This window comes from Gopherus flavomarginatus, chromosome 4 (genome assembly GCF_025201925.1).
Source record: "Gopherus flavomarginatus isolate rGopFla2 chromosome 4, rGopFla2.mat.asm, whole genome shotgun sequence".
NCBI classification, from domain to species: Eukaryota; Metazoa; Chordata; order Testudines; family Testudinidae; genus Gopherus; species Gopherus flavomarginatus.
In genome coordinates this window covers 134,626,642-134,651,280 of record NC_066620.1, presented here as the reverse complement: position 1 = coordinate 134,651,280, position 24,639 = coordinate 134,626,642, and the positions used below count along the sequence as shown (strand labels likewise).

The following is a 24,639-nucleotide window of genomic DNA, read 5'->3' as shown; positions in this document are numbered from 1 at the left end:
CTGGCTTGAAGTGGTTTCCATCATACACAGGGTTTACAGTTTGTTTCAAAGGCTCTCAGCACCTCCACTGCACAAATTGTTCCAGCACTCCTGAATGTACAGTCTTATAAAAAGTTACAGCTCAGAAGGCAACGTGCTCCATCTCTGCTCTGTGTGTTTAGCAATCAGTTTAGCAGGCAAACATACTAAATCTTTCAGTATGCATTTTGCAGGGATTAAGTTTGCTATAGAAAGCACAAGTATCAAACTACTATATCTGCCCACTGCTTTGCAATGCGGCATTTGATTCAACATACCGGTGAGAGCTTGTGGGGCAGCCGAATTGGGTATTGTAGCTGCATCCTGAGGGATTGAACTAATATCAGGTTCTGGTGTGCTTCTTGGAGGAGAGATTGCTAAGGGAGTCATCAGGACACGAGACTTCAGCTGCAAGACATAACCAATTTGGGTAATGAAAATATGTACAGTGCATTTGATTTGTATCCCACACGTTTCACTTCCACTGAACTCCCACTTATTAGCAATTTGCTCTCGCATCATTTTACTTCCAGCCAAGAGATGCCTTTCATTCTTTGAAAGATAATGGACTGAAAGAAACTGACATTGATTTGCAATGAGCAGTAACACGTTAAGTAGCAGGATACAATATTATACCCCCACCGTGTACTTATTTACACTTGAGCAAAGTGGGTGTACAATCAAACAAATCACAATGGTCGCATTTTACACACCCTTTACTCGGGTTTAAATAACTAGGCGAGACTCAAAGCAGCAGAGAATCGGGCTCTTTATCTACATAGTAATTTAGGGCCAAGTTTTGCTCTCAGTTACACAAGTGTAAATCTGGTGCAAAACTCAACGACTCAAGTGAAGCTAATGAAAACAGGATTTGGCTCTTAACATGGTTTATTACTACCTAGTCATGTTATTACTACCTAGTCAATGTCAATTGTTAAGTAGTTACACTTAGGAATCCTGCTAACTTTGTGGTATGCTTTAGAGACAAAGAGTTCATCTACACAGAAAAACAAGAACTGCCACAGTGAGTCTCAGAGCCCAGGTCAACTGATTCTGGCCCACAGGTCTCACAGTACAGGGCTAAATGTAGCAGTGTAGACGGTCAGGCTTGGACAGGAGCCTGGGTTCTGAAGGCTTGCAAGGGAAGAGGGTTTTTTTTGCTGTGTAGACATATCCATAAGCGCCATGAGTATTTACTGTGAAATAATACAGTGCGATTACTCTTACAATACCTGGCAATGTCTATCCAATCAAATGATGGCCGGTTACCTTGTAATTAAAGAGTGCTGGCATGATGATTTATGAGTCCTGAAAGCATCACCCTGATTTTTCTTTTGGTATAGTGATAAGCTTCAAGAACACATGACTGAATATTGGCTATTCTCCAGCACACAAAAAGGTGAATTCCACATTCTGCATCAGCCAGTTCAAGATGTTCTTACAACTGATTTTTCTTTGTTTTTAATGGACAAACTACAGAATGCTACAGAACAATGGTTTGGGGAAAATTAAACAACTTTCACATCCATACTCATTATAAGGGATGTCGCTGCCTATGAACCTTCACTCAAACCAGCGAAGGTGTGCAAAGCATCCTTTAGGTTCTAAAGAAGTTGGTACCATTAGCTGAAACACCAAACTGTGACCAAGATCTTGTGGAGAGACAGACACTCTTTGATAAAGGCTTGTCTTGTCCAACAATTCATTGGTAAGATGGATATCTGCCAATGGTTGCAAATGCCTAAAACAGCTACCACTTCAGTTCATCATGGTGGTAAAAACAGCTGGATCAGGAATCTGATCCGAAATCCATGGAAGTCAATAAGAGTCTTTCCATTGTATTTCATGGACTTTGGATCATGCCCCAAATACAGACTCATTCCAATTATCGCTTCAGCAAAGTTATTGCTTCAGCATCTCTTGAGCTCAGTTGTGTAATCATATCACCATCTAGCGCTTATATAGTGCTTTTCATCAGTAGGTCCTAAAGCACTTCACAGAAGAGAGCAGTATCATTTTCATTACTTCCTCGCACAACATACAATCAACCTGTGGAACTCATTGCCAGGGATGTTGAGAAGGCCAAAAGTATAGTTGGGTTCAAAAAAGAATTAGATAACTTCATGGAGGATAGTTGCACCAATGGCTATTGGCCAAGATGGTCAGGGATGCAACCCCATGCTCTGGGTGTCCCTCTGATTGGTAGAAGCTGGGACTGGATGACAAGGGGTGGATCACTTCATAATTGCTCTGTTCTGTGCATTCCCTCTGAAGCACCTGGCACTGGCCACTGTCAGACAACAATTTATTGGAATAGGTGGATCAGCAGTCAGCCCTAGGATGACTGTTCTTACAACTGTTCTTACAGATGAGAAAACTGAAGCACAAAGAAAGGAAGCAACTGGCCCATGGTCACCCAGAAGCAGAGCTGGGACTAGAACCCATATCTCCTGAATCCTGGGACAGGATTAAGCAAATACTTTTATATTCTCAATTAAAAAAAACAACTTATTGTTGCAGTTGGTGCAATTTCTGTTGGAACTATCTACCTGACCCAGCCTGCCATACAGCCAGTCCTCCATCCTTAAAAAACACTTCTCCACGAGGTTTATAAAACCTAGTCCTTCCCTCAAGGGGGACTTGCTCCAGAATGCTTGATACAATATATACCTAATAAAATCAAATCTAAACTTCATCAGGCAGTCACTGTGCTCTTTCTTGTATCCCAGCCCTCTCTGTTGTCTGATTAGACTGTGAGCTCTTTAAGGCAGGGACTTCATCTCATTGCTATCTGGAAAGAAACAAGCTCATTTGTAGTACTATAGAAGAATAATACGATCACGATTACTTAATCCTATTGTGAAGACACAAAGCAAAAGCCCCTGCATTTGGTATTCCTAGTGGCCCCTGGTGAAAAATCAAAACCAGGGGACTGACTAGCACATTCAAAGGAGCTGAAATATTTTTGAGATGATTGCAGAGTTACTATTCCCTACACTCCCCACCCCCCAACCCCAGGTTCATGGGGCAGAAGGATGCGCAAGTGTGGGCATGAGATATTGTATATTAGCATTTTGTACAGTGGCTCAACTAGCTCGTTGATTAAATGGGTTACTGTGATGTTAGTTGTGTCATTATTCATGACGATAAATAATGATCCATATATAGTACTAGAGAGATGCCTGGTGGTTTATAAACAAGTAAGATGATCAATGGCACTTACATCAATGGAGGAAGAGGGGGTTTAAATATATGCTAAAAGGTAAGAATTGGTTAAGTGCTTTGCTGAATCAGGGCCTAATTGTTCAATCCATTTCTGAAGAGTGCTAAGCTCTTGGTCCTAATAAGATCTTGTGGCAATGAGCTCCACAGACTAATTGTTCATTGTTTTAAAAAGCATTTCCTTCACCAGTTTTAAATTTGCTGCGATATCAGGTTATAAAACGTGGCAGCTCCTGATGTTAAGTCAATGCACAGGTCAGGCCTGCAGGGAGCTAGGCAGAGCAGGTGGTTCATTCTGGTCCATTCTTTAGTAGCATTATGCGCAGTTCAAGACTTAGAGAATCTTTGGGTGTTAAAATTAGAATTGAGAAAGTCTGCTCAGAGCCACTGGTAATTTTTAAACCATTAAAATCAATGGCTGTGGAAGGGGGGAGGATAAGCATTGGAAAGTCTTAAGCCGGAGCTTGTTTGGCGTTTGCAAAATGTGGTAAGTCAGAAAGTGAAATTGTTAGTTTATCCGTGGTAGTGTGGGTTGATGCTACGAAACTTACAGGGTCCCTCACGCTGGAGTTCTGTGCGCCTCTCAATTAGGGTTGCCAGCTGTCTAATTGCACAAATCCAAACACCCTTGCCCCACCCCTGCCATGCCCCAGCTCCAAGGCCCCGCCCCTTCCTCAAGGCCCCGCTCCCCACTTTCTCTCCCCTACCCTCATTCACTTTCACCTGGCTGAGGCAGGGAGTTGGGGTGCGGGGGATGTGGGCTCTGGGCTGGGGGTGAAGCCAAGGGGTTCAGAGTGTGCAAGAGGGCTCTGGGCTGAGCCTGGGGCAGGGGGTTGGGGTGCAGGAGAGGGTGCAGGGTGTGGGAAGGGACTTGGGGCTGGGGCAGGAGTGTGAGTGGGGGTTGGGGTGCAGGCTCTGGGAGGCAGTTTGGGTGTGGGACAGGGCTCAGGGCTAGGCCAGGGGGTTGAGGTGTGGAAGGGGTGAGGGGTGCAGGCTCCGGGTGACACTTACCTCAGGCAGCTCCCAGAAGCAGCTGGCATGTCCAGCTCCTAGGCTCAGGGCAGTCAGGTGGCTCTGTGCGCTGCCCCTACCTGCAGGCACCTCCCCACATCTCCAACTGGCTGTGGTTCTAGGGTCAGTGCTTGGGGTGGGGGAAGCGTGCAGAGACCCCTTGGCTTCCCCTGCGCCTATGAGCCAGTGGGACGTGCTGGTTGCTTCCGGGAGCTGCATAGAGCCAGGACAGGCAGGGAGGCTGTCTTAGCCCCACTGTGCGGCAGACTGGACTTTTAGTGGCTATTAAAATCTCCCAGGGTGGTTACAGTAGCCACCGGGAGATCGATTTAGATTCCAGAAGACTCTCAGCCAATCCAGGAGGGTTGGCAACCCTATTCAGTCCGATATGGTTTGTTTGTTTTTGTTTCGGAGAAGAGGCACCTAAAAGCGGTACTTTATTTGCGGTTTGGCTGTTTGTCCTTCTTAGTGACTCACAGCAGGCTGGCCTCAAACTTGACTCACACACACTAGTCCCCCCGAGCTCTCAAGAATTCAAGTCTCTTGAATCACTTTAACAGGAGCCCTTTGTGAGGTGAGCAGTGCAGATCTGTCAGCTTATGTGACTTTAGTGGCATATTCTTGGCCTTCTTTTAAGTTTTCGTCTGCACCTTCATCCTAGTCGGTGCAGATGAGGCTGGTGCTCAAGAGCAAATAAACAGGGTACTAGACTGCTGTGAGCTCACTAGTTTGGAAGCCTCTTCTTTCAGTTTTAGTAAACAGTTTTCTGCAAATCTAATTAAAACTGAATTTGCACGAAAGCATCCACGTTCAAATAAATGCCACTTCCTGGAGGGAGGGAAGGGGGAAATTTTATACTTAGACCATAATAAAGTAATGGCAGGATTACAGGAGATGACATAGTAACAGTGCTACTGAAGCTTAAATGCCTTTGGAGACTGAATATCTCAGTCTGAGTTACTGCTGTCCATGAGTTTCTGAATATTTAATACCAACACTCTTCTTATCTTGGGCTGACTCTGTTCTACTGGAAATCTAACCAAATCCACGATGGACAGTGAGTTTGTGAAGAAAATAGGGCAGATATGGAAAAAAAATGAAAAACAGAGTGAGCCAGACAGTCAGAGCAAATGTGTTGAAATGGTGTAGAATATATGGAAAATCCTCCCTGTAAATCATTCAGATATGTTTTATGCACAGAGTCAAAATGAAAAGCTCATGAATGATTTGTGGGAATATAGCTAACCATGCCCCAACCACTATGACAATGGAGTAGTGGAAACGTCAGAGCAAATGATTCAGGGGCAGGCTGTTCAGTAGTTAAACCAATCCAACAGATGATACAGTATGTAAATTAGATCCATGCCCCGATCGTATATTTCTTATTCACGCATAAGTGTCATTGATGTCAGTGAGCATTTTACATAAGTGGTAATGTACATTTAGCCTTAAAGAAAGGCACTGGGTTGAGTCACGGGGTGTTTTATTAATACAGCTAACCCATTACTTATGCTACCATATGCTGAGAATTAAGACCAAAAGAGAGGGACAGCATTCTTAGTTTTCTGGGCAGATTCTCTGTTACAATGTAGAATGCTCCAATGGATCCTGAGCCAATCCAGCCAATTCGGATTAGAGCAGGCTTCAGACTTCTCCAGCATGCGCTGTTCCCAGAAGCCATCTGCAGTATGCTCCTCTCCTCTGGCCCACTCACATGCGCAAGCACAACAAAGACATAGCTGAGGCTCTGGCCCAAAATATGTATTGTTACTAATGTTCAGTACATAGGAACAAATTTTCCAGAGCTTTTTTCGGGGATGGAGCTAATGTTTTGCTATTGGTTTTAATGAGGTCAGGATTTGACCAGTTGAAACCAATGGACGTTTAGCTTGAGTAATGTTTATAGGACTGGATCCTTTGTACACAAAGGATGAAATCCTGTCCCCATAGAAATCAGGGGGAGTTTTATCATTGACTTCACTGGGGCCAAGATTTCACCTAAAAAGTCTACACATACAAAAGCATGCAGTCTATTTTGTCAACAGTCTGTCTATCTATCTTAAGTACTTACATGCCCTCCCAGCCACGGTATCTGAGCACCTCACAATCCTTGCAACTCATCTCTGAGGTACAGAAGTGCTATTATCCCTATTTTACAGATGGGAAACTGAGGCACAGCGAGACTAAGGGTAACATTTTAAAAAATGCCTAAGTGACTTAGGAGTCTAAGTGCCATTTTCAAAAGTGATCTAGGCAATCAGAAGCCTTAGGGTATGTCTACACTGCAATTAGACTGCTGTGGTTCACTTGATTTGGACTCAGGCTGAGGGGCTGTTTAACTGCAGTGTAGACCTACGGGCTCAAGCTGCACCGGAGTTCTGGGACCCTCCCACCTTGCAGAGTCCTAGAGCCAGGGTTCCATCCTGAGCCCAAATGTCTACACTACAATTAAACAGCCCTGCAGCCTGAGCCAACTGGCATGGGTCAGTCACAGGTTTTTAATTGCAGTGTAAACATACCCTATGTTCCATTGCCTTTCAGTGAGACTTCAGCTCTTAAATGGCTTTTAAAAATAGAATTTAGGCTGCTAAGTCACTTTGGTACCTTGGAAAGTGTTACCCTAAGTGACTTGCCCAAGGTCACGCATGAAGGTTGTAGCACAGCAGAGAATTAAATCTGGGTCTCCTGACTCTCAGTCCAGAACCCTTAATGAGGGACCATCCTCCCTAAACTTCTGGCGTTCATTTTGGACACTTCGGTGACACATTTTTCCTCTAGGAATTCCTACTCTTTGAAGAACAAGGGAAGCAAATTTATACCCCCTTCTAAGTAATAGCAAGAGCCTATTTCTACACCTTTGCCTCACATTGCCTCACTTATGCTCATGAGTTGTCCTATTGGTTTCAGTGAGATCATACACATGAATAAGTGCTATTCAGTAATCATGAAAGGTTGCAGAACTGGGCTTTATGGCTGTAATTCTGCAACTGGTTCCCCAAGGTGGTACCTGTTCCCACGTGGAGGCTTCCTGAAGTCAATGAGGCTCATTGACTAAATAGGTTCAAGGGTCCACCTTTGTCAATTTGACTGTGGGATCAGGGCCCATGGTTGTTACACGAACTAGAGATATTGCCAGAGGTCTTCAACTAGAAGGTAATGAAAACTAGAGCTGGGAGAAATTTTTTCAGCGAATAGTAAATTAGATGAAAAGTGTGTTTTTCAGACGCCAAAACTATTTGCAAATTTGGGTTTGAATCAGGTGAATAATTTTGTACAGGAAAAAAAAAGATTTATTTTAAAAGTCAAAACAGTGTGTTGCAGCCATTTTGAAACACAATATTTTGACTTTTTGTTTCAAAATGTTTCATTCAGAAAGAAAAAGAGTTTAGAACAGGAGGAAAACATCTGATGAAATCTTAGAACAAGAACGATGCAGAACGAGCAGTGTCTCAGGGAGAAAACCTCACTTGATGATGGGGCATGTTGACATGGGGCATGGGACTTTCGAAACACGTTTACACTAAAAGGAAATAGCTGTCTATGTAAAAAAAGTCCATGGGTCATTAGATGCTATATTGTGTATGATAAAATGTCTTTGTTGTTCAAATCTCAGTCAAAAATATATTTGAATCCAGGCTGTAAATTCATAGTTTGCTAAAATTCAGAAAGCATTTGTCCATCTGTTCTGTAATAATGCAGCTTGCTGGTTGCTATATAGATAGAGTTGGTTGTCTGCCATTTGGGCATGGAGTCGCTTTTAAAAATGCATAGAAGTCTCATGGTATCAGAAAGTCATACAATTTGAGAGCTAGTTAAATCAAGCAAGAGCTACACATCACAAGATGTAATCTTTGACTGGTGTTCAGAGTGTGTTTTTATTGAGAGCTGCGCACTTCAGTAGAGGACATCATATACACAGAGTCTTAGCAGAAACATTGCTTTGGTGTGAAAATCCTATAAAGCAAATAAATAGCACGAAGCCAGATGTGTTGAATGTTACCAGTTGTGAATGTCAACTTTGGAAACTTAAGCCAGCAGCTATTTCTGTCCTTCCCACATCAAGAAATAGCATTGTCCCTAAAGATGCCAGTCACACACACTGGAGGCCAGAAATGATTGTGTAAAAGCAGATCCCATAAATAATGAATCATCTCCAAGCTTTTCTTTCTTCTCCTAATGCTGCCAGCAAATGTGGAGCCACTGAGACCCAGGAGAGGGAATGTTTTTTGCCAGACCATCCTCCGCTAGTTATGTAAAACTCTTATTGATGCTCAGTCAGAGTGGAGGAGCAGATCAATGGGCCTATGACAATTTATACAGCTAAGGATCTGTCCCTGAAGGTGTCATTGCATGAAAAGTGCTGAGGACTTGGACAGAGTAATGAGACTCCTCAACTCCCATGCAAGTGAATGGAGATTGGAAGGAGAAATAAAGGAATGCTAAGGCACTAGTCTAGAATTTGGGAAACCCAGGTGCAATTCCCTGTTCCTCCAGAGGCCATCTGTATGATCATGGGGAAGTCATGTAGCCTCTCTGTGCCTCCACTTCCCATCTGTGAAATGGGCATATTGACACTTCCGTACTTCACAGCAGTGTTGTGAGGATAAATACATTAAAGATGGTGTGGTGCACATTTGCTGCAGTGATGCAAGCCAGACAAATATGTATAATAAATAGAGTGCTCAATGCCTTGGAGAATCAGTACATAAAGATGATTTGAAACAAGTCTATTTGATTTCTTTTGGCTGCAGCAATGCTTTACATCTCTTGGGGACAAAACTCTCCCTTCAATAAGGTTGGAGGCATTGAAGAACCAATTTTTTTAAACATTTGGATTGGCTACATTATATATTTCCTAACTGCAGTGCCACTGCTACTCACTTTGCAGTTCCATTGTTTCAGATCCTGTTATTGTTTCCATCTCTTTGCTGAAAGTGTTCTGTATTTGGTAAAACTACAGTCCGAGGAGCGGAAGGACTAGGATGAAGAAATAGATTCTCCAGAACATTTTCAGATTAAAGTTGAAATGCAATGCTACAGTACTAAGAAATGGGAGCCAGCTAGTGTAACGGTAGCAGCAGGAGGCCTGGATTCTGTTTCCAACTCTGCACACAAACTTGTTGTGATACTTGGGCAAATAATTTAATCAGCTTGTGACTCAGTTTCCCCATCTGTAAAGCAGAGTTATTATCATCAAAGCACTGGAAAGCATTTGGAGATTTTTGGTATAAACGTATTGCAAGGGTGCAAATGTTGCTACTAATAAATACTTAGCATAAAACAACCAAAAAGTTCCAGTTCCAAGGTACTGACATAATACACTGGTATTTATTATGCACCCTTCTGGCACCACATAAATAATAACTCTTAAATAAAACAATAAATAGTGTATTGGAAAATAGCTAGTTATTCCATATTAAAATAAATAAACCACAACATCTTACAGTAATTGTTCAAAACATTACTACTTGTAATAATGTTGCTACAGTATTTTGGATGGTTACTATAGAATCCTTCAGTATTTCCAAAGCAGACATCAAAGCCTGTAATTGAGCTGGATGTGTGTTTAATGCTACTTTGTCATTCACTTACATTATTCACAAGGATGTTAATAATGTGAAATCTTAAAAGGTGAATGGGAACATTTTTTATGGGAACTGGGTACAGGACTTGGGAGATGTTCTCTAGCCATTCATGAATCTGTTTTTAGTGTGTGTGCACGTGCGCACGCAGCACCCAGAACTCTGGATGGCCACTTAAAAATCTGAATCAATCGCATGAGGGGACAGTGAAAAATCAGGTGTTGGATGTGTGGTGAGGGCAGGGAGAAGACAGCAAAAGAAGGAGAAAGTATCAGTGGCCGGAGAGAGAGGCCCTGGAGATGGTGCAAGGTGCTATGGTAAGATTAGTATGGGAGGAAGGAGAAAATTCTCCACATCTAGTAAGGCAAATCCTGGGAAGGGATCGCAAGATGGATGGATGGGGAAGACGAGGAAGGTGTCATAGAATTATAAGACTGGAAGGAACCTCAGGAGGTCATCTAGTCCAGTCCCCTGCACTCATGGCAGGACTAAGTATTATCTAGCCACGCATAGTCATAGGAACAAGGTAGAACATGGCAGAGAGGGAGGAGACTGGATATGAGGGGCCATCAAAGGGAGGGGGGACCCTAAAACCAGGCAGTTTCAGATTAAGGCATGATGCTTGGATTTTTGCCAGGCTCTGTGGTTTGAGGGCAGCCTCCTGAAGCATTGGGTCTGAGCAACAGGCAGCACAGCACACGACTGATTGCTACTGGCTGGGCACCTGTGGCTAGAAGAGGACCCTATGAGGAGCCAATGCACCTCAGTGCCCTCAACCCCTCACATCAAACATTGGTGAGGTCTGACAGAAGGCAGTAGGCAAGCAGTAGCAGAGGGTACAGATCTTCCAGATCTTCCCCTTCCCTCTTTTAGGTTCTGATTCAGTAACACCCTTAAGCATGTGTCTAACTTTAAGCACATGAGTTGTCCCACTGAATTCAATGTTAGGCACATACTTAAGTTCTTTCTGAACTGGGCTCTGAAGTCAACAGGAATCCTTCCAATGGGGTATGGATCAGGCCCCTGGTGCCTTAGACTGTAAGCATTTCAAAGCAGGGATTGTCATGAGGCACAATGGGGCCCCAGCTTGATTGAGGTGTCTCAGTCTTAAATAACAGAAGAGGCACATGTAATGAGAGGTTGAATAACATTATTCAGGAAGCCTTGGGGAGGCGTAGAAGACAAAGGATTTCCTACTGTAGGTGGGATCTTTGGTGCATAGGTGTAACAGGCTAGCAGTGTTACCTGGCCTTGTTATCATTTGTTGTCTGTGCTCAGAAAGGATTGAGTGGGTTCTCCTGACTCACAGAGCCAAGTGTCTCATTACCCGACCCAGATATAAGAGAAGCAGGAGCAGCTTGAGCAGAGAGAATGTAAGGTGAGGGCTAAGCAGCCCTGAAGTGGGAGCTCGAGAAGCAGTCAGACCTGGAAAGAAAGCTTGAGGTGAACCTTATGTTTTTGTAAATGTATTTGTTAAGACAAAATCCCAGAAGAGGATGGCGCAAGAAGAGTTTCCCAGGAAGAGACTTAACCAGCATGTGGGCTTTGTTTTAAAGAAGATTGGAAAAGGCCCTACCTGTTCACAGGAGTAACTGTATTTTCTGTTTAGGATCTTTAGCAGTTTATTATTTTCTAACTTTTGGCAGTTTGCAATCTTTCAGAAACAGGCTGCATATCTATAATTGTCTGGGTAAAATAAAGTAACATGAATAACAAACATGCATTATACACCTACCTGCCTTCAAAAATTCACTGAGAAAACAACAGAGCAATCTGCTGCCAACAACATCCACCTTACTAAATAGCTCATTTTACTCTTCAGGGTACATCCTCCTTGCCACAACACCTTATTCCTGCTCTTCCCACTGTGCAGCTTGGCGGCTAGCTACAAATACGCAGCTTCTTCCTTGGCAGGAGAAGAGATAAAGACCTACATCTGGTAATCACCAGCAGCCCAAATCTCCTCACCCCCAATTCAGTGCAGAATTTGGTCTACTGTCTTCATAGCAAGAACTAAAGATGAGCCTGTCCTCACTAAGGCCTGGTCTACACTACATAGTTAGGTTACTATAAGGCAGTGTACGTCGACCTAATTATATATTACCCAGACAATTATATTACTACAGCGACATCATAACTCCATCTCCACGAGAGGCGTAGGGCATATGTCAGTTAGTTAGGATGAGGCAGCATCTGTGTAGACACTGCGTTACTAACATCAAAGCCGTGAAATTGACAAGAAAGCTGGGTGGTTAGAGCCCAACCGTCCCCACTCCCCTTGAGAGCTGGGCAGCTAGACCCCGTTCCAAGCTGGGAGTCAGAGCGAGAAGCCCCGGGTGGCTTCCTCCTGGCAGGGACGGGGAGCAGAGGGCAGGAGGGCAGTCAGCCTGCTGGGAGCCTGTGGAGCAGCCAGGCTTAGCTGTCAACAGAGCTGAGAGCCTGGGCTCTCAGCTCACCACACTACACCTCTTAGGTCAGTGGAAGTGCTCCTGGTGAGGATGCACACCACAGACCCAAAGAGATTAGTGTGGACATGCACCACTGCAGTAAATACTGAGGTGGCTGTAATTACCTAATATAGGCCGACTTATGATTCTAGTGTAAACAGACCCTAAGGCATAATTTTCCAGGTCACTACAGATTTTAAATCTTTTCTCCTCACCTAGATTAAATGAAGTCTGTGGTCTTAGTTCAATTGCGACTTGGCAATTGTCCCTATGACACAAACTACCAGCAGAGCTGGCAGCCTCAGCAGAGAAGCTGAAGGCATGGAGAGTGAAAGTGAACTAACCTTCTATTCCTAGAAGAGGTTCCTCCAGGTCAGGTTTGAAGCCTGGGGAAGCTGCCACTGTTCCTGCCTGTGCTGATATCTTCTTGTGGATAGAGACACACTCCATCTTCAGGAGTCTCAGTCTGGGAATACTCTAAACTCCCAAATTCTCTGAGATTTGTCAGTGCACTCCCCTGGAACCCTAGCTGTAAATTGCACTGAGAGCTGGTCACAGTTTTTTCAAAAAAAATGTCATCGAAAAATGGCCTTTTCTCCCAAAATACACATTTCTTTTTTAAAAATCAATTTTTCCAAAATTTCAAGTTATTTGAATGGAAACTTCTATTTTTTCACCCAGTTTCCCATTTTTCCCTCTTTTCTCATTCTTTTTCTTTTTCGTTGAAAAAGAAAAATAAGTGGGTAAGGGAAGAAAAAAATCAGAACACTAAAAAATGTGGATAAAATGTCACAATTTTTTTTTTGAAAAATAGATTATTTTCAAATACTTCCAAATGAAAACAAATTTTCAACATTTTTGCAATTTCCCCCCATTTTTTAAATCAGTTTGATGAATTCCTTAATGAGAAGCTTATTTCTTGTTCTATTATTGCATTGCACCGCAAAGGCCTTTGATGCATTTATCTTAAATTTCAAATTTCATATCTATTGTATTATATCCTAATGCATCAGGCACAATCATTAATGGCAAAGGAACCTGGGGAGTGGCAGGGTTGAGTATATGTACCTTGTACCCGGGTTTTCTTCCTCTCTTCTTTGGGATCTTCACTACTGGCAAGGAACCAGAGGGCGCTGAATAGAGATTGTGAACAGCCATTTTCATCGAAGTAGAATGGAGTGGGGGTCTTCCTCGTTTTCTACCAGGTATTCTTGGAGACTGCATGTCAACAGTATCCAGTCTTGGAGGCAGCGAGGACAAGTGACTCATCTGCAGAGGAGCTACAAATCAACAAACAACAAAAAACACCAAGCATTTTTTGTTGTTTACATTGAAAATAATTTTTCAAACTCTGCAAAAAACACAGCAATTTTTTCACTTTATTATTTTGTCTTAGTACAACCCTTACTCAAACAAGTTGTGCCACTGACTTCAAATGGGACTACCTGATGTGCAAGAACTACTCCCAGGAGTGAAGAGTGTAAGACTGGGACTGAGGTTTGTATGTTAAAGAAAGGCAATTTCCCACTGTTATGGTTAAATATTTACTCTCTACAATTTTTCTAGCATCTGTTACTGAACTTCAATAAGCAGGTTTTTGTCACCATGCTCTGTCACTCCCCCACAACTCCGTGAAGCCGATGGAGTTAAGCAGGTTTAATGGAGCAGAATCTAGCTCATATTCTCCCATTCAGCTTTTAATAAACAAAATAAGTGTACAAACATATGCAAAATATTGAGGGAATAAAAAAGATTCTTTGCCGCTTCTGGCAAAAAAAGCACTAATGAAAGATGTGAAAACCCAACGAAAACATTGAATTTTCATATATTTGTCTGTCCAGCCATTTGTTTTTCTGGACTACAAATTCAGGTCCCATTCCTCCCATTACTGGTTAGTAATTCAGTGTTGCCAGCTCTTGTACTTTTACCATGATTCTCATAATATCTGGTGGTCTCTTAAAGCCCCACTCCCTGAGGCAAGTGATAAAATGAGAATCTCAGCTTTCATTGTTAAAACTATATTTCTAGCCTTCATGGTAACAGAGAAAAGCCTGAAAATATGCTCCAAGTGCATGGCTAGGAAAGCAGAAGGCAATTAAAAAGAACCCCTCCCAAATTATTTTTAAAAATCTCATGATTTTGGGGACCTGGTTCATGATTTGACTGGTTACGGCTGATGTAGTGCTGTAGACTCACTTCAGTTGGATTATTTACAATAGTAAACAGTATGCCTGGTAATAAGTGTTTGCAAGAGTAGGGCTCAATATATCAAGGAGGTTAAAAAATATTTTGCCTAACAAAAAGGTTTGACAAACAAGACTCCCATTTCTGCATTCATTTGTACTTTTTTTTGTTGGTGTTTATTACTGGATCAGAAAAACAAAAAGCTCCCAACATCACACAAAAATATATTTATTTTAAATAGGTTAACAACAATCTCTTAATAAAATGATGGAGACTTGCTCAGCTTGAACAGACCCATGACGTACTGTAAGATTTGCAGACCAGTCAACAAGTCATTAGTGCTTAACACCAGCTGCCCAACACTCTCAAGCAAATGGTAGATGCCGCACACCAGAGCAAAGCAAATGCTGTATGATAAATATAGAGTGTTTAATACAGAGGGGCCGGGGATGGTGCAGTTAGGCTCTCTAGATGAACAATGCTAACTCAGGAGCTATGTGGAAACCTAATATGTAAATCTTATCTTCACACAAAGTCAAAGTCTCCTCCGTATGTATATGCAGGTTGTTCTTGCACAGAGGCTGGGTTAAAAGCAGCAGGTTGAACACAGCATGAGTCAAATGGAAAGGTTCTGTGTATCTTGAGCACCACAGCTTCTTTCCTTCCTTCTTATACAATGTATGGTTTTTTTTACTGTGATGCTTTCTGAATGTGCCTTCTGATCCTCTACTGCCACCCAAAACAAAAATTCTTCTTGAGATTTCAGATCATCTTAGAACGAGGTTGTTTCCAAGGAAAGGAAACAGAAGATGAAGCATATCAACATTTTGGGTGTGACTCACAGATACAGACATAAACGTTTGGCACAAAAAAGTTAGTTTTTTCTTTTTAGTTTGCTTTTTATAAGGACTGAAAAAATAGTACTTCACAGAGGAGACTCTCAGGCAATTAGAAACCTAAAGTAGTGCGGGTTTGTACATTGCATATGTATTTGTTCATTTATGGGAAAGGACAAAATGACAGGGAATAAGGGCCTGATCCAAAACCCATTGAAGTCAGTGGAGAGACTCCATGAGCCAATGGAAAGATGCCCATAGACAGTCCTTCCTTTGACTTCACTAGCCTTTGGATTAGCCCTTACATCCCCACTCCAACCTTTGCACTCCAACCTTTGTCTTCTATTTGAATACAAAACTCTGTTCAGTGGACGTCCGATACAGCAATAACCTGGTCAATGAAGTTATAGTCTAGGTATGTATCACCTGGAGTGAACGCAAATGAAGAGCTGACATTTTAAAGGAATAAACCTCTTAAGTGAGAAAAAACATGTGAATGGATTCAGGTAACAATAAGCCAGTACAGTCAATATGATTCAAAGAAACCTTACTTACATGACTATATTGAGCACATTCAGAGAACAAATTGACTTTGTAAGTCAAAGGATCCTCACTATTAAACTTTTTCTGTATTTATCTACCTACCTTAGGCATTTCTAAAGCTCCTAACACTGTTGTTTCTAGGACCCAAGCAGTAAAATACAATAGAAGCTATAGGGTGCTCCACACAAGGCATAACCAAATGGCAGGGTATGCAATTATACAAGTGTGTCATCTTGACAACACCACTTTGTATGTTTTTGTACAGTACGTACGTGTGCCTGCCCCTGGTGCATTGCCATGAAGTCCATCACCAAGAACCTCGCTCCAGGTGTTGATAGAACACCCTTTCTCTTCAGTGTTCAGATCACAAATGCCTTAACAACAACTGAAAATACAATTGCTCAAAGCCATCCCCTGGGATACTATTACACTATCACATCAAGAGTCTGTATTGAACTTAGTTTTATGAAGCATTAAGTTCCCTGAGCACAGGCCTAGGAACTGGCATGTGGAGAAAAGATGGTGGGGGAGGGAGTGTGCTGCTGGGGCAATGAACATAATAAAAGTGCACTAGTCTGAGATGGACTTTGTTTCCACTGTTTGATTTTCAAACACCAAAAGCAGAGTAAACCAAAACCAACCACACAAGCTAAAGCTGCCAATGAAAACAACATATATGTAGGAAGGAGGTTAGGACAGATGAGCTGAAACCGCTGGACAGATGACAGCGACTACAGTCTCTGAACCTCAGTGGCTTTCTTATCACAAAGCCATTTCCTGTTCTCAAAAAAGCGCCTTTCGCAATGGCCTGATGGGAACGTGCCGCATGGAACCTGTGTCTGCTGGTCTGTGTGTTTTACCTTGTCAGTGTCTGGGTGGGTGCATGTCACTTCCTCATGATCCAAGCATTGTAAATAGAATTCTGAATGTCCCCAAGAAACAGGGAAGCAGTGTCTTCTTTGGTTTTGTTTAGTGATTTCTATTCTTTCTGTGGGAGTGACCCACAGAGGCAGCTATGACAAGCCTTCGGTGTGGATGATATAACTATTTCTTAGGAAAATTGCCAGCTTCTTTCTGTTTGAATTCTAAGATTCTCTTCCACTTGCAATGGCAATAACTCTGACAGTCTTGCTATACTATTTCTTCTGTTCTAGGTTCCTTGTGCATAGTTCTTGTGTAATTACTACAGCGTCAATTATCTTATGCCCGGGAAGCACATCAAACATTGGTAATAGTTTTTGTCCTCTGCCCATGAGACTATGAACTAATGATCTCTTGAATCTGCCAGGGATTTTTAAAATCAAGATTTTTGATGTTTGTACTGGCTTCCTAACTAACCTATTTGACTGTACACACCAAGGTCTTGTATTTGAACTGATGCACCAAAACCAAAAGCTTATCTACTGTATAAATACATTATAATTACTACATTTAATTGCAAAGATGACCAACAACCTAATTCCTCTCCTGTTTACATTAGTGTAACTCAAGAGCGTCTCTACTGAAGTCAGTTATCTTACAATGATGTAAAACTGGTGTTAAAGAAGAATCAGGTCCTTTCTGTTTGCTGTATTATTTAATGTATTTAAATTTAAATACCAATATTTTTTAAAAGCCCATATGAAAAGCTCTAGCCACCTTAACAGTTCATTAGATTTACAATCACACCAACCAGCTGCAAAAATAAATCGGATACAAATTATTCCAACTAAATGCAGCAAATGCCTTTAATATAAGGCTGAAGTTTTGCTTTGAGATTTTAAAGGTGTTTTTCTCCTTTGTCATGGCACATTTCCTTATCTTTTAGACAATTCCCCCTCAACAATTTTATGTTGTTTTTTTTAATTGAAAATCTCAAAATTCAAACAATATGTACCTGGCCCAGTTCTGATCTCACTTTATTCCAATTTTACACCAGTGTGACTCCACTGAGATCAATGGAACTATTTCTGAGAGCCACTGGTGTTTATGAAATCAGAATCAGGCCCAATGCTTCTGTTGAGCTTTATTTGTGGGGAAATAAATAATATCTGTGGGGAAAACCAAAAAAAAAAAAAAAAAAAAAAAGGCCGCCTTTGTCCTATGGAAGCTGATGAAGGCATTGATAAACCAGGGATCTCCAATTACAGAAGAGAAAATAGCTTTCTCTAATATGGAAAAATACAGGCCCATTGAAGCCAGTGAAAGTTTGGTCATTGATGTCTGTGGGGCTGGAGTTTCACCCTGTCCATGCAACGCCTACAAGGGCTTATCTTTTATCACTGATAGTTTTCTTTTTCTTCTCTTTGATTTGATCAAACTCCTGCTTGGCTGCCACAATTTGGAAGCCCACACAAGACAATGCAAGCATTGAACTAGAAGTCTGTTTTCACGGTCTTCAGTAGATCCTTGTCCCTGTGATGGAGGGACCAGCTCCCCTTCCTTTCTAAAGTCCGTCCACTAGATGCAAACACAGGCCTCACACTCTGTAACATATTGTATGATCAAAGCCGGTAAGGGAGAAGGAAACGCCATTCAAATGCAGCCTCCTGGCATAGCTTTTTCCTGTGTTATTATTCCAGAGTTAAAAGTTCCTGTGGAGAGTCAGAAACTTGATCTGCTGGAGATCAGGTGCTGACTCATGCTTGTTAGAGCAGCTGCTTGCTAGCCTGGGAGGCTTTATAGATGCCTTTGACCCTGCAGGAAGAGCTCAGCAGGGATGAACTTCCTGCTGGGAAATGCACTAGCCAGTTCTCCTCCTCGCCCCAATTTCCCATGCCTGAGATTTCATTTGTAATTTGCAAGAGGTACCAGCAAACATGATTGCTTATTGTTTTTTAAAGAAGGATCTTACTCCCTTCCTGGTCAGTCAGGGACAAAGCACATGAAAGCTTCCCCTTGTCTAATATGGAGAGCCTGGAGAGGAATAGGGAGAGTATGTATTCAGCTGTGCTGGGAGGAGGCTCCGAAGCATGTTGTTGCTGTGGTAAAACAAACCCTCTCAGTCAGCTGTAAGGACAGAGCTACTTAAGAAGAGGATGCCATGGCACCTATAAAGTCCAAGTGCAGCTTCTGGGAGCAGAGGGAAGCAAGAGGAGAAGTCAGTGTCTGTACAGCGGGAAGGGCTGGTGCTTCTCTGCATTCAGAGTAGGTCTGAGGCACTGTATGTCACCTTTTCCTTCAGCACCTTTTAAATACTGGGCACTGAGCATCTTTCATTCAACCTCTGCCTCCCAAAACATTCCTTTGAGGCCTGCTGAGATGCTGCTTCTTCACTAGAATTCAGAACTCCCTCTCCACAACCGAACTGCTACCAGGCTATCACCCCCCACCTCCCCAAACCACTGCATCCAGGGAGAAACCCTGCTTGGCCCCACTTAAGTCAAGAGGAGCTTTGCCATTGGACATGGATTTGGCCAACGGAAGCAGATTTCACTCATAGACCCTTGAATTACTGGCAGTCTCAGCCGGCGGAAGGCCAAGGATGGGAATAGAAAAATACTGTCAGTAGGCATAGGCAAGTTACAGGGGGAATCTTACTGGATACCATCTGCACTCTGCTTGGCCAGGGTGATAAGTTAGATCATACTAACTTACTTGTCCCTCTCTAGCCAGCACCAGGAGTTACTGAAGCTCTGATATGCAAGTAGATCTGTAATGTGCTTCCCCCAGGTTTAGTATTTTCTGATAGACCACAAAGACCCGTTAGTAATAAAAGCAAATCTCTAGAATAAATGCAGCTTTTAAAACCTGGACTCCAATAACAGCAAGAGTTGAAGGTACAAATAACCTCTGAATAAACCAAGATGATGACAGTTTAGCCCTGGTGGACTATACCAGGTCTTGTGCAGATACTAGCCTACCCCGATTGACACATGGAAAGTTCCAATAATTCCAGACTCAATCTCAGGAAAGGATCAACTATTAATTCTCTAGAGCTAAATCACACCACACAGACACAAAATGGGGCAGTTTGTGCCCATTTCCCAGTTTCTTAAGAACACTTTAGTTTTTCAATACACTCTCAGGCCCCAGTCCTGCAAAAAGATCTACATGCCTGTGCTGAGCTCTGATGACTTCAGTGTTATTTGCCCAGACATGAAGATCTATGCGAGTGGTTTCCTTTGCAGGATTGGGGCCTCAGTCTATCTGTGTATTGACTCTTCTCAAGTTCAAATATTTTGAGTTGCTGAACCTTGGAGTCCTAGAAATCTCCAGCTGTTGAAGCCTGCTGCAGTTCTTCTGGGTAGTCCTTAACCTCTATACACAAATAAGGGATAGTGTGCTCGTGATTCTTTCTTGTTTCTTTCAACCATCAAATTGTAAAGAAAACAAAATATGCATATTAAAAATGCAGATGAGCAAACACTTTGCAGCAAATAATTTGACAAATTTTCCCTCCTTTTCTGCTCTCAGAATGTGTCTTTTGACTGTGACCATAGTCATAAGATGACCATCTCTCCCAACACACAGGGAGAAGAGTTGATGATAATGTCATGCCATGCAATGTTCTATTGAAAAGGTTACCTGCAAAGGCACATTTCATAGCTAATCTCTTTTTTGGATGTCAGGAGTTAAGGTTAGAGGGGATTGTTTGTTCTGGAAAGTCTCCTTTTTCTTTGTCCCTTGATAAGAGATTCTTGGCTGTATGGGCAACATGAGCCAAGTGGAAGGACACATTTAAATAAATAACATGAACACCACACATATCACAATCACATATAGAAACAATGTCATCTCTCACAAATTTCAGTGCAACTTGAAAATATGATTATTTTATGTCACTCTATAGTGCCAGTTGATGGGGCAGACATTTTATTAAGAGGTGTGAGGTTCTTACTCACAAGTCAGACACTTCCAGGGCCGTCTTTACATACCCGTATTAGCTGTAGACACAAGGTTGCCATCCACCCCTATATACATTAGCCAATCCTGGGTATCACAAGTCTAGCATTTGGGATAATTAGACTCTTGTATTTGTTCTAGACCTTACACTGTCAGGTCATGATCGTGTTGTGAGTCTGAGTTAATACAAGACTGTGTTGCATTGCAACATGATGCATTGCCCTCTTAGAATGTACTTATGAAATGGAAACTCACATATCATGGATAGGAATGGGCTGAGATTTTTGGATACCTCCTAATAGTTGCATGGGATCCCTCTAACAGGGCCCTTCCTCAAGGAAGAAGCATGGCCTAGTCACTAAGGCATAGGACTGAAAGTCTGTTTTATTCCCAACAGCTTCCTGTGTGCCTTGAGACAAGCCACATACTAAATCGCTCCATGTCTCAGTTTCCTTGTGTGTAACGTGAGGATTAGTATTAAGGTAGTGTTTGGACGTCCCAAAGAGGGTCAGAGCTCCTTTGTCTTACATACTCTGGAGACACAGAATAAGAAACAGTCATTGCCCCTAAAACCATGCAATCTAAGTAGACAAGACAGATAAAGGCACAGAAAGGGGAAGTGATTTTCTCAAAGTCCCACGCAGACCAGTGGCAGAATCAGCAATGGAGCTCAGGCCTCCTAGTCTAGTCCCCTGTCCACTGGCCCATGCTGACTAGTAACAGTGGCAAAACATGCTGATACTTAGGTGGACATTTTTGCATTAAAAATGTTTGCAGTGTTTTGACCATTTTATAGCTGGGTGAATTTTTTCATAGATTCAAAACTCCAATTAAAAGCTGTCACAAAAAGTTGGGGGGGGGCGGTGGGGGGGCAGGGCCAGCTCCGGGCACCAGCTTAGCAAGCAGGTGCTTGGGGCGGCCACTCCGGAGCTGGGTGGCATGTTCAGGTATTCGGCAATTCGGTGGAGGGTCCCTCACTCCCGCTCGGAGCGAAGGACCTCCCACTGAATTGCTACAGATCGCGATCGCGGCTTTTTTTTTTTTTTTGGCTGCTTGGGGCTGCAAAACCCCTGGAGCCGGCTCTGGTGGGGGGACATCCTGCATATTTCAACCAGCTCTACTCTCTAGGATAATAATAATACTTGTTAAATGGATAAACAGTTTGTAAACTATCTGGATACTACAGTGATGAGTGAGGAATAGAGCTAGGAAGGAAAGGCCCTTTCTTCCATCGTGTTCACAGACACTGAGAATGTGGCACTCTAATCTCCGGCTGCAGCAGGAGGCCATATCTTGTTTTCTTACTGCAGCATCCTGGAGAATTAATTCTTCTTGATAGAATTCTAAGTAGTAGTGTTCAAAACAGAGTACACAGGCATCCTTTACTTCACAGACACAGTTGCCCACATTGTCTAATACAATAAATCCAGGGCAGAAAGATGAGCGGCAGAGGTAACAATGCTAGTAATTGTGACACAGGAAAGATAGTCACCAGTGTGGCAAGTCAGGTTCTGCTACACACTGAACATAGATGAGTCTTGGGTTTGTTTGTTTGTTTTTTAACTGCTGCATGTTTCTGGAGGACACCTGGTTTGCAAGTGTTGGAATGGGTACAGAGGGCAGCCTGAAACATTGATGAATAGGATGCTTCTGATGCTTGAAAACTATTGTTTGACTTCTCACACATCTATGGAAACGCAATTGGCCATACAGCTTCAACCTGTTTCCCTGAGTGCACATAACTTTATACAACTGTAGAATGCAACAAGAAACACCAGCAAGAAGAATCAGGTGTAGCCAAGCCATTTATGAATAATTTCACTGAAAAAGCAAAGGCAAACTCCTGGTCTGAGTTTAAGTAGAAAAATCTTTTAACTCTTACATTTACCTTTATTTCATAAAGGTTCAAAACCATTTACACACAGCCAAGTCACAGCAGATAACAGGCCCTAAGCAACTTTTCAATTACACCTCTACCCCGATATAACGTGACCCGATATAACACGAATTTGGATATAACGCGGTAAAGCAGTGCTCGGCGGATCAAAGCAAATTCGATATAATGCGGTTTCACCTATAACGCCGTAAGATTTTTTGGCTCCCGAGGACAGCGTTATATTGGGGTAGAGGTGTATAGGTGCCTTTGTCAGCTGCTTCATCTTATGAAGTATTTACTTATTGGAAATCCCAGTGACTATTAATTCACAAATTGGCTCCGCAGTGATCTTACTTTAAGTCTCTGCAAATGGATCATTTGTTCTGTACTTGCTTATCCATGGTCCCAGCATCATGGATTGTCAATGATCCTGGATACATTTGGGCTGCGAAAGAAACTGGTGTTCCACAATAATGAGGATGGGGGGTTCTTACTTTCAGGGGTTGTGTCTCAAAGATGGAGTAGGTAACTGATAAGAAATCACACAGCATCATTCGGGACCTGGAAAAAAATGTCTGCTTCTCTCCTCGCTACTAGGAGCAAAGAGTGGGAGAAAATGGGTCCTGGTGTCATCCCACAGAATGATTTTTTTGAAGTTGAATTCACCAGTAGTGACACTTTGCTGTCCTTTAGGAGCTATTCTTTTGAAGGATAGTACCCCAGTGACACTGGGAAAAGCAGTAGCTGCATGCCCCTCTAACTCGGGTTTGGTTAATGAGCCAGAAGAATCTGAAAACCTTGCGAGAATGGGACCCATAGGAGTAGCACTGGCGAACTTCTTCTTTGATCTTACCTTTCTTGATTTGGTCTGATGTTTTTGTTGCAGACTAGTAGCCTATGGCAATGAATTGGCGAGACGAGGCTTTATGGAGAAAGAGAATACAGGCAGAGCAAAAAAAGAAATATGTGAACAATTGATCTGACAAGGTCACATGAGTGGCAGGGCTATTCTGCCGTGACAGTCAAACCAAACGTGTGCAAAATGTGCTCAGACTGAACGGTGAAAACAAAGGCAATTTTTTCTCTCTCCCTCTCTTTTTTTAAAGGTTTTGTGGTTTTTTGGTGAGTGCTACAGAAACACTAGTACTGCCATTTGTGATATTGTTGAGAAAAGAGAAGGAAGCTGGTGTCTAGACTCAGTCTATAAAGGCCACAAAGTATGCTAGGTGGCAGATCTTGTTATGGATCTGTGCCTCAGAGTGTGGTCTATGATTTACAAGACAAGCTCTGCTTTGCATCCTAAGCAGAATGAGTGACCCCTCTGCTCCCCCATCAACAAGCTCAGAAGACATCTCCATCCTAGAGGCCTGTGAGGAGGAGGGGGCCATCCCAATTTGCTAAAAGGAGCATCTCAAATTCAGCAGGCCTAAATTCTGGAGCATGGTAAAAGGAGAATGCTGATTGGCCTGGAGGAGCTGCCCATTTCCCAAGTGCCCTTCCAAGGTTAGCAGGCAGAGAACAAGGTGCTCATGGCTAGCTGTAAAAAGTTCAATGTCTGTCCCAATGGCCCTCTTAACTGTGGCACTTTGGAGGGCCATCTATCGCACACCTCCATCTGAACTCACCTGTGATGTTTTGATTGCGAAATGAAATCCAGACTCAGTGCATTTCAAACAAGAAATCTTGTTCTGCTGCCTTCGTTTCATGGTTTTGAGCAGGGATGATACCTTTAGGGCTGGATTTGTCCCTCTGGGGGTGCACTTTGCATGTGTGCATGTCCCTAGCTGTATTCCATAGTGGCAGAAAAGGGACAGCCCTGCTGCTTTCTGATGCCCACATGCCTGAGCAGAACTTTTCTCAGCCCTGGCCTGAAGTAATGAGATCAGGGCCCGGATTTGTTCTGCTGAGTCTGAAAGTAAGAGTGGTTCAATCCTGGCTTCCTTCAGCCAAATCCCAGCTAGCTACCACAACTACAGGATGGGCTTTCTTCACCCAGTCCCCAGAGAAACAATCTAACTCAGTGTCTGCTAGTAGCCTGGCAGCCAGCAGAGCCATGCAGAGGAAGCCAGAGGCTCCAGTTTCCTCTTTCTTTCATG

General features: G+C 42.7%; 1 protein-coding gene across 2 annotated transcripts in view; it reads right to left on the bottom strand.

Annotated features, from left to right (window-relative positions):
- The window catches only part of SCML4 (Scm polycomb group protein like 4), a 106,176-nt gene that overhangs the window by 44,491 nt on the left and 37,046 nt on the right, over positions 1-24,639 (bottom strand). For both annotated transcript variants that reach the window (XM_050951408.1, XM_050951409.1), the window contains exons 2-3: positions 13,349-13,560; positions 297-426 (exon numbers count right to left, since the gene is read on the bottom strand). In XM_050951408.1, the coding sequence (XP_050807365.1) occupies positions 297-426; positions 13,349-13,560 (342 nt within the window). The remainder of the gene's footprint in view (positions 1-296; positions 427-13,348; positions 13,561-24,639) is intronic.